General features: G+C 33.8%; 1 protein-coding gene across 1 annotated transcript; it reads right to left on the bottom strand.

Annotated features, from left to right (window-relative positions):
• Window positions 1-1,109: 1,109 nt before the first annotated feature.
• Window positions 1,110-9,878, bottom strand: LOC117107179 (EF-hand domain-containing protein D2-like). Its single transcript, XM_033248777.1, has 4 exons — window positions 9,495-9,878; window positions 4,573-4,720; window positions 3,903-4,037; window positions 1,110-3,094 (listed from the first exon to the last, which is right to left on the bottom strand). Exons 1-4 carry the CDS (start codon window positions 9,650-9,652, stop codon window positions 2,957-2,959), a joined length of 579 nt encoding a protein of 192 aa, XP_033104668.1. The 5' UTR covers window positions 9,653-9,878; the 3' UTR covers window positions 1,110-2,956.
• Window positions 9,879-10,312: the final 434 nt, after the last annotated feature.

Here is a 10,312-nt window from a genome sequence, read left to right as displayed (position 1 = left end):
CTACTCCATTAGAAACAAAGGCTTTATGAGAAATTCAATCGATTCATTAGTGTGCAATCGAGAAAGAGGAACAACAGTGAACACATGAGATTTTAGAAATAATGATAAATACTCCGGTGTTGATTTGTCTTACTGGAGGTCTGTTGTATTGATCAATATCATTTTTTCCCATTTTACGGTACTGTAATTTGTAAATACTTGCCTTATTTTCCTTTAATTGTACCAGATGGATGAAACTGTACTATTAAAAAACAGTGTGCTACTGAAAAAACAATATTTGAGGGCTTGTCAATGGCCGTATTCGAGAGTCGACTGCGCAATGGTAAAATCCTACTTAACGAAGACGACCAGACGAATAGAAAACTTGTAAGTGACTGCCTAGTTACCGCGATAAACGATATAGCGTAATAAGGTTGCTACTGCTTGTGGCAGTATGGGTTTTTCGTCAAAAATCATGAAGTCTTTGAATTCTGTTAGCCTACTTGGGGTAGATATTTTAATTATTATTTTCTGAAATTTAAATTATATTAACGCACATGTTGTTGCTAAACTGACCAATCGGCCATGTTTGTTTTGGTCATGTGGATAACTTATTGCAAATTAACGCACTGTGGTTTACATTAATTTCCGTTGTCAACGAAGTCTATTTTACGAACCTGTCGAATTAAAATTATACTCAACGAAGAATCGTTGTCAACTAAACAACCAGTCGAATACGACCAATCATTGTTGAAATTCGGTATGAATATTTGTTATGTCGCCCTCTATAATTTATATAAAAACATATTTTAGACAGCAACAACACACTGAGGAAGAGACAAAAGCATCCTCCACTTCAGTATGCCACGAGGACTTGGGCCATGGAGATATCACCAGGTGTTTCCCCATAAATTACAGATAGGATGGAGATACAGTACATCTATTTTTATACCTCCATGGTTCGCCTGACTGTACTGCACCTCAGTTGGCATTTTGCCAAAAAATAACAAACACAGAGGCATAGTATGTACATTATAACGTACCATTATGTTACATTTAAAATGTTGTAGGCAGAGTTTGTACAGCTCTCTGGTTATGAGTAACAGAAAAAAATAAAACATGAACAGCAATTATTTTGTTATATTCAGGTTCACAAAGTTTAATTCTTATGGTACAAAAATAGGCACGTGTGTTTATATATATTATAATTCAGTTTCCAGACTGTTTTATGCACTAAATAATGCAAATAGAATAAAGTAATTGTACAGAATGTAATTGAATTAAAGCATAGTTAATGATTAATAAGCAAAAAGAAGGTAAATTGGAAATATTTTCTCACTGTTATCATTTACAACTTCTGGACTTACATGTACATATTACATTATTATTATTATTAAAAATGTTATAAAAAATTATATCTATGTTGATTTTTTTTTGTATTTATGCCAAAATAAACTGAAACAGTAAAAAGTGTAGAATTAGAAAATGTTGATATAAAAACAGTTTTAAAAATGTGAAATGTTTCTGATAATTCTCGAAAACTCATTCTAAGAACTATTCTTATGAATAAATTATTTTATAAAATAGTATATTAAGTTTGTCAATACTTAAATTAATTACTCAGCATAAAGGTAACCAGCAAAGCTTAGCAATATTATACAAAAACATAAACTAATAATTTTTTATTTGTCTAGAACACTACCGTAAAACCTCGAATAGATGCCCTGGGATTCATTATTTTTTTTGTGAACTTTGGATGGGCTTCTTTTCGAGGCTGCTTTTGCAAAGCAAAGAAGGGGGAGGGGGGGCTTCTTTTCAAAATGAATGCTGTAAATTTTGGAAATATGTACTATAAAACAATAAACGAGGCCACTGTACCATCAATCTGTGTCATGGAGTATATTAACTGGCATTAAATCACCTACTGAATAAACCAAGCTTGTTTTTACTTTATTTTGTTTTTTGAAATTCTTGTACAGTGTATGTACTGTACTATTTAGAACAGAAGCCTATGCTATCTTGAAATTTTGAGACAGCCTTCTTTTTGAGGCTAATTTTGCAAACTATAGAGGGGGCTTCAATTCGAGATGGGCGTCTTCTCAATATTAAGCCCATTGGACTTTAATTCAAGGTTTTACGGTATTTCAACAAAATGATTATTTGTAAGTCAAATATTACTCATCATTCAAAAGTATTCTGTAAAATTAATAGTCCAAAAACGATCTTTTTGTGTGTTTAAATTCTACAAAATATATAAAATGATAGTTTTTAGTTTACCCCCCAACTAATCGGGGGTCAACGCTTGTCCGACAGGGAAATTGTCCGATGACTTCCTCCCACCTCCAGTGCCACCAGTGTCTTAGATGCAAGCCAGGCTAGCTTAAATATTATATGTACACAGACATAGTTTTCAGATGAGAATTTTTTTTCTCTTTAAGAAACAAATGCAAGTTGAATAGAGTTATGCTATTATCACTAACATGTAGAGGGCGGTATTCCATAAATAGAAGAAACTCTGTACAATACAAAGATTATTGGACATATTTAGAAAAACAAACACTGTAGATTTCAGGGATGAACACTCACTTACAAATAAATGAAAACATGATGAAACTAGATGAATTAAAATCAGTTTGGAAGACTAATTTAGATTTGATCGCACAGTGAAATGAACTATTTGTGGTCCCTTTGAAGACGTTAAAACTATATTACAGATACGCAAATATATATCCTTCTAATCTAGATGCAGAATATCAATTAAAGGCACGATAAAATATATAACACCTTTCTTATTTGAAAATATAGATCGCCTTAAAATTGTTAGGAAGCACCCTTACCTTTTCCAGAACTCCTATATATAAAGGACCTGTACAAATTTTACAGCAACTTCACACCCTGCTCATTCAAGCACATAGTAATACATTAGTTATGCTTGAACAGACATGATGATGACATCACTATGCTCATCAAAGCTATCCTATTGTACTTTAAATGCCTTTTGTTTTTCGATGAATGCCTCTTTCCTTAATTTCCTTGCTTCTTCTTCCCTTTTTCTCTCTTCTTGTTCTTCCCTGATTTCCTTCTCAAACTTATTTGATTCTTGTATTTGATTTATCTGTGAAAAATAATTTGAAAAAAGCTGATCATTATAATTCATTAAAAGTACTGAATTATGAAGATCACTCAAAAAATAAATCTTTTTTAAATAGATTAATACCAAATACAAATAGAAATGTATGTATTCTTGTACCATATCCTGAAGTACATACTTGTTTTTTAAGCATACAGTAAGCCTAAGCCACCGGGATGGGCATAAAAATCTGTTGGAGGGCCAACGTGAATAGCTGATTTAGTTGGGACGTAAAAAACAAGGTGTTTTCTACTCAAAAATGTTTGGCGGTCTGCACAAAAATCACTGTCAGGCTGCACTTTGCCCACCTGTGGAGTTTGGCAGTCATAACACGGAAAAAAAATAGAATCTGTGCTGCAGTACCTAGATCAAATTTCTAAGCCTCAAAAGCTTTATCTACCATTTAACGGCATTGTTTAAGTATGTTGTTGTCAAAATATTTTGGTTGAAATAAACCCCGCAAGTTGTCCAAGTAAGTATTTATAAATTAGTGACATAGTGGACATGGAAAGCAATGGGAATATTCTGTTTGAAATGTTCGTCGGAAGTAAAAACCTGATGAATCAATGTTCAGAAAAAAAAATAAAATAGTTTAAGTTAAAAATCAAATTGGAAATCATGTGCGATGCATGTAGGGCAATAACTTTTTATGCCAATTTGTAAATGAATAATTTATTAAATTAATGAATATTCGTAAGTTATAAGTACACCATACAGATAATGCGATTGGTCTAACAAGTTGTTACATTCTAAAAGTTGGCTGTCAAACTCTTGAGGGCTCTTGTCAACTGACCTTAGCTTCAAAAAAGTTTTTAGCACCACCCACTCCTTCTTCGTCTACATTGATTTCTGACAGTTGAGCTAGCTGACTCAAACCACTATCAGCATCCAGTTCCCCAGCAGCAGCTTTTCTAAAAATTAACAGAAACTGGGAAGAAAAAAAGATATCATGTTAAAAACTTCAATTATCTCCAAATAAATACCACTATTGGGACTGGGGTTCCCAAGCCTTTGGTTATATAGAAAAATAAACATAAAAGACATTTGTTAATTTGGGACCACAGAAAAGTGGTCTCTAACTTGAAGTGGTATTTAATTGGAGGGTCTTTAATTAGAAGATCTGTAATTAAATAATAAAAGTAATAATATCAAAAAGGAAAAAAAAAATCTAAAAGAAAGGAGGCTGAAAATTAAATTGAATACAGTATTTAAAATTATATAACCATCAACTATTCATAATAATGAACTTAACAAAAATATAAAAGCAGTTACGTTGTTTTGCCATAAGACGGCCGTGTATATTGCATCATCATCACACAATTTTTACCGTTAACATCCCTGCCTACAGTACATAACCTTCAACAAAATCATTGCCATATTTTTCACCTCTGTCTTTGCTACTAAATTAACCTTCACACTACATACATTTACCTCCGTAAATATTAATTAATCGTTATTATTACCTCCCTAAAGCTTATTTTTTCATCAAGATCTTCATCAACTTCTTTTATCATCTTCTTGAGGGACAGGTGGGTCTGCGGTGCTTCCAGCTTTTCCATCATTCTTTTCAATTCCATTAAGTCAATGTATTTATCATTACCTGTGTCATACCTGTCAATCAAATGTAAAACACATAACAATGGCAATGAAACTGAAACTTACAAATTACTTTTAATATTACATTATACTTTAACAATCATGTTCAGACACAATTTTCTTTTGAAATTAATCAAAGAAGAGAGTTTCCAACCTTCCGGTTTCCCACTGCCCGATGTATATACAGTATTCTTATTTCTATATCATACTGTACCGGTCATTTTTAATACAGTAGTTTGCCAATTGAAACTCAGCAACTTTAAAAAAACAGATACTATTGCATTTATTCAACAGAAAAATTAAATAGAGTTTTTATGAATTTTTAAGTTTAATATTTTATGTCATCGTTTTTCAATTTTTGGGCAGATGAAACTATTTGGTGATAACTTGTTCCTGCTTCGTCTGACACCCCCCATTCCCCACTCCCCTTCCTCTATACTATTGATGTTTTTTGGAGGTAAGAGTAAGAGTAATTATTTTTCCAGGATTTGAAAGTGTTCAAGAGAGTTTTTATTTGCCTTTTTATATTTATATTATGCGTACTAATAAAGTAACCACATGGGGATTTGGTTATCAGGACAATGTGTGGTACTGACTTTTTAGTGAAATTTCTAGGACAGGTCTTATGCACCTGTCAATTGTAGTCCAGGCCCCTCTGGACCCTGGCCATAGCGGGGCACTAGCCGGGACTGAGCTGGGGACGTACACATAGTTGTGTCCTCGTAGTGCCGGGACGTACATAAAATTTACCCGTAGATTTAACAGGAAAGGAAGGGCCGGGAATTTTACATGTTAGAGTAGCCGCTGTTTCGGGTGTGTAGGGCCTAGCCTAAGCCTAGTGTTGTCAAACCAGGTCTGGTCCTACCTAGCCTACGCTAGGCTAGGCATTCAGTTAGCAACTACTGTGTGTTTTGTTTTAGTAATTAAAAAATTGCCTACCGGTACTTTAGGCCTACCATCATGGTTTTATTTTTATAGATCACGGTATAAATATAAAATTTGAATCTCCAACCACACAACGCCGAGGACCGAGGTGGCGACACGTGTGAGTGTGTTGCGTGAAAATTTGTGAACCGTGAATTTGACCTAGTTTGCGCAAAAAATACGCCAGCACATGAGCCAAGGAGGCAAGGAAATCTGTTTCTACTACATGTATTCATTTTCTTATTTAGGCCTAATTTCTGTTTTGATATTGAATAATTAAATTCTATCAGTTAAATCAATCAATCAATCATTTTCTTTTTCTATGATCAATCTGTCAACACTCCTTTGTTTTCACACTTTCCAAACTTCCATGGTAAATTGCATAGTGATATGCATGCGTAGTGCTTCCATCAAGCAAGCTCATCTCCTAGGCCTAGCTCCTGCCTAGCTCTCACATGCTTTTACGATTCAGACCTAGGCAGGCTAGACCTTCAAGTAGGTCTTATCATCCAATCATTTATCAGCGGGGCATTTTACCGGGACCACAGCGGTAAGTGGCGGGGACTTAGCCGGGGATGTACGTTAAAACGATGCCCCGCATTGCAGGGAGGTGGCCAGGACATATAGTGTGTCATACAACTGACGGCTGCATAACGATGATGGTGATGATTATGATGACAACAATGATGATGATAACAGTGAATAGATGATAAATGATAAAATATAAATTTCAGTATTCCTACAGCATTCACAGTAACTTTAAATCCCCTTGACATCAGAAAGCATTTATGGTAATACATTAACCCTCTCCATTGGCCTTGTGTGTTGCTATGGCATCTGTACACTCAGTTACTGTTGAAAGAGGTCCTTTGCACTTTATAAGTGTTCTCAACTTACATTCAAGTGACATATTATATATAATCCCAGCTGTCTAATTTTTTTGTAGTAGTAGGCAACTACAGTAATCCAAAAATGCTACACTTCATTCAAATTTCAATAATAATTTATTTTACATAAAAACTATATGCAGTTGAACAATGATTCGATGTTGTAAACTTTGGGCTACGGAAACTAATTTTTGAGAAGAATTGAACCAATATCAGTAATACCGGTATTTGAAATTATCTTTACATATGTATCATAATATACTGTCTTAAAATATAATTATATTATCCTCATACTTAATGTGGAAGGCAAGATCTCTAAACTTTCTTTTTTGATACTTTGATGATATAAGCTTTATTTTAACACGGAAAAACTTGTTTCAACTAGAGTTGTTCTTCTACAAGTCCGTGTAGGAGAAGCAAAAAATTAATCTAATTGAAATTAACATAGCATTTTGCTAATTGAACAACTTAAAGAAAACCAAAAATACAATTGATACAATTTTCAATATGGAAATGTCGACATTCTGTAACCCAGACCCCCAGCAACTCCACTACTAGTACCTCACAACCTGATCCATATGAGGCCAGAAAAGGGATTTTTAAGTAAAAACGTGATCAAAATATTATGAAAGAAATGTTCGAGTCCTGTACATTCTCTTTAAATATGATTTAATTTAAAATAAATCAAAATGTAATAAATAAAATATGAACATTTTATTGAAAAAATTGTTTTTTTAAATGTTTTGAAAATTTATTTAAATGTAAGATAGAATCACAAGTTCCAAATTTAGAAATTCAAAGATGATGAGTCACCAGAAAAATAGGACAAAATAAATCGGCCTCAACAGGAAGCCAGGCGGAAACATTTACTTTCCTTAACGAAAATGGGGAAAAAAACCATCAAAACAAAACAAACCAGAATTTATTTAAAATTATTCTATTGGTATTCTATTTCTCTTAGAAAATTAGAATAAATCACAAAGCTCTTTTCTTGCCTTAATGAAGTCTCATTATGAGGCTTAGAGAATACGCTGCTGTTTATGAGAAAAATCAGTTTGATAGGATTTAAACTAAGGACCAGAAATTAGATGAAGGGCAATATTCCAGCTTCATTTCATATGTTAATTCCTAATAATACTGTACAAAATAAACATCTTGTATCTTATAATAAATTTAGTAATGAATTGTTTAAGATTATTTTGTTTGAAGCATCATGTTGCCTGTCAAATACTGAATTAGGGATCAAGAATACAGCAAAGGGTGACTCAGCTAAAATAAAGAAAACATGAAACTAATTTTAATAAAATGAAACATTTTTAGGATGAGAATGTCAGGCAGGCATTGTTAGCAGACAAATGAGAAGGGAAAGTTGTAAATAACAGCAGGGCTCAGATGTCATAATAAAACTAGTATGGTACAATTTATAAGGAAGTATCATGTTAAAGTTTTGTGGGGAAAAAAATGTGAAAAAAAGAACCAGGAAATAATTAAATAAGTACTTTGTATTTTATCTACTTCAAACAGGATGGGCTTGCTCTATGGCTTTAAACACTGAAACACAATGGGTACATTCTAGATAAGCAATACAATGGTAGTGTATGCATAAGAAATATTGATAATCTGAACGGGGTTTTACCTATATTATTTGATTATACAGTACCTATAAATGTTTTAGCCTTTGTTGAAATATTATTCACAACTACAGTATACCTACAGTATGATTTAGTTTGGCTCAACAAATTATTAGGACACAGAATCCAGCATTTTGAAACCAGGAGGATGCCAGAGGATCGGATGCTTCAGTACTTTAATATTATGACTGTTTTATGACTCTCAGGCGCTCCCCCACCCCCAACTCCTAAGCATTGTCACTGATATGATTTGAATACTTCCAGCAGCAGTGCTTCCAGCGGCAGTGCCAAGTTGCCCAACATGGCCTCTGGTACGACAGTGGGGTCTGGTAAAGTTTCCATAGGTTCAAGGGCGAACCTCTGGCGGTGGGGTCTGGGGGGTGTCATTTCTCTGGTGCCTAGAGATACTGGGAAGTTTTGGGCCATTTTACACTGTTCTGAGACAATTTAGAACCCATTTATACCAAATTTTTTTTAAATTAATATTTTTATTTTGGTCTGACAAATCGAAGCAGCCAAAAGGCTTAGCCTGTCTGACAGAGCTGATAATTAAGGCTCTCCACTCTTGGCCGCCTAATATTATAGGAATACATCACATGATCTATAAATGTTTTTTTTAATACTGCCACTTCCTATAATCTTATACTATCCTTTGGTCAATGAGATAATACTTGAATTATCTTCAGTTTTGTTTAATAGTTTCACGGATAAAGAAAATATATATGATAAGAACAGTCATAAGTACACATGCAAACAAACCACCTGTAATTTACAGCTTGCACTGTTCAATTAAAATGAAAAATTTTCAATACAAATATTCCACTCAACCAAAAGTTGGTTAGTAAATGTATATTAATGGCAACATGGGCTGAGGAGGAACATGTTTCCACTTTACAATACATGCAACAAGGAACAAATTTTACAGCAGTAGAACAATTATTTATTTTGATTAATTTGTTGGAATGCAGTATTAGAAACTGTGATAAAAGCTACAGAATCAAAACAGAAGTAGGCCCAATACTGACTAGTTATACAATATGTCATATGAATATAGTACCTGTATTGACCAGTATGAGGAAGTAGCAAGGTATTTTGAACAATATAACCCGGGCTAGGCCCAGGGGCTAAAAATGTCACAGTTGAATAAACCTATTCAATCAACCCTGCACACCATGAGGCCTAGGCCTAAAAATCTTCCTATCCTCCTATTAGCTAGAGAAATACACAATTTTCAGTAAAAAAAGGCAGAGCATATTTTACGTAGCAGCTACTAACTAAGCGTTCATTGAACGACAGGTTGTTTTTATCGTATTACTTTATTGATGTAATTTTAAACACCAAACTTACTTTTTAAACATTTTCTCGTATTCTTTGATTTGCTTCCTTGTAAATTCTTTGAACTCCGTATACGGGTTCCACGGGCCTGACTTGTTTGCGGGCACCTCCTGCCCTTCGTTGATCGCATCCCGTCTGGCTAATTTCTCAGCTAGTTCGTTTGTCGCCATCTTCACGTTTGCAACAAAGTAAAACACGTTTTTAACGCAAGGTTTTGATCTACGAATGTTTAATGTCTTCAGAATATGAGCACGATTTACCCCAGTTTTTCCGACTTGTAGAATAAATTTGTGTAATGTGTATTTATCATCTAACAGGTTGGCTTACATCTACAACTTCCCTTAGCGAATGTTTCCTTCACATACCACCAACTGCCACAATGTAAACTATCGCGACTCTCCCTGTAATCAGGAAGTTCTTTTTAGGTTAAAGTTCGACTAATCTATTAATTTTTGTTGCGGGTGCAGTATTATAAATTATATAAACTGTTTCAATAAACATTAATAGATGAGAATAAACAGTAAGTGTCATTTGTTGCCACAATGACTTTATACCAGATGTAAGATACACAGCGATTATCTTAAAATTATGGGGAGTGTGGTTTTGTGGTACAAGGAAGTAAAACAATACCCCTTTAAAGGTATGGAAGTGGCGCAACCTCAAGAAAAAGTTTCGTTTGTTTTGGTCTAACTTTAGATCTTAAATCATTTTAAAAAACAGACAAAACAATATAGGCCCTACCGTTCCAAAATGATTCAAGGTTCCTCTCCGGGTTTTAACGTTGTTTTCCGTTACACTTTTTTTTAAAAAATTAAATAAAAAATTGTAGC

This window comes from Anneissia japonica, unplaced genomic scaffold, assembly GCF_011630105.1.
Source record: "Anneissia japonica isolate Jap-2015-1 unplaced genomic scaffold, ASM1163010v1 scaffold287864_len1152817_cov193, whole genome shotgun sequence".
Lineage (NCBI taxonomy): Eukaryota > Metazoa > Echinodermata > Crinoidea > Comatulida > Comatulidae > Anneissia > Anneissia japonica.
Note: the sequence above shows the minus strand (reverse complement) of the source record. Positions and strands in the feature narration are given on the sequence as shown.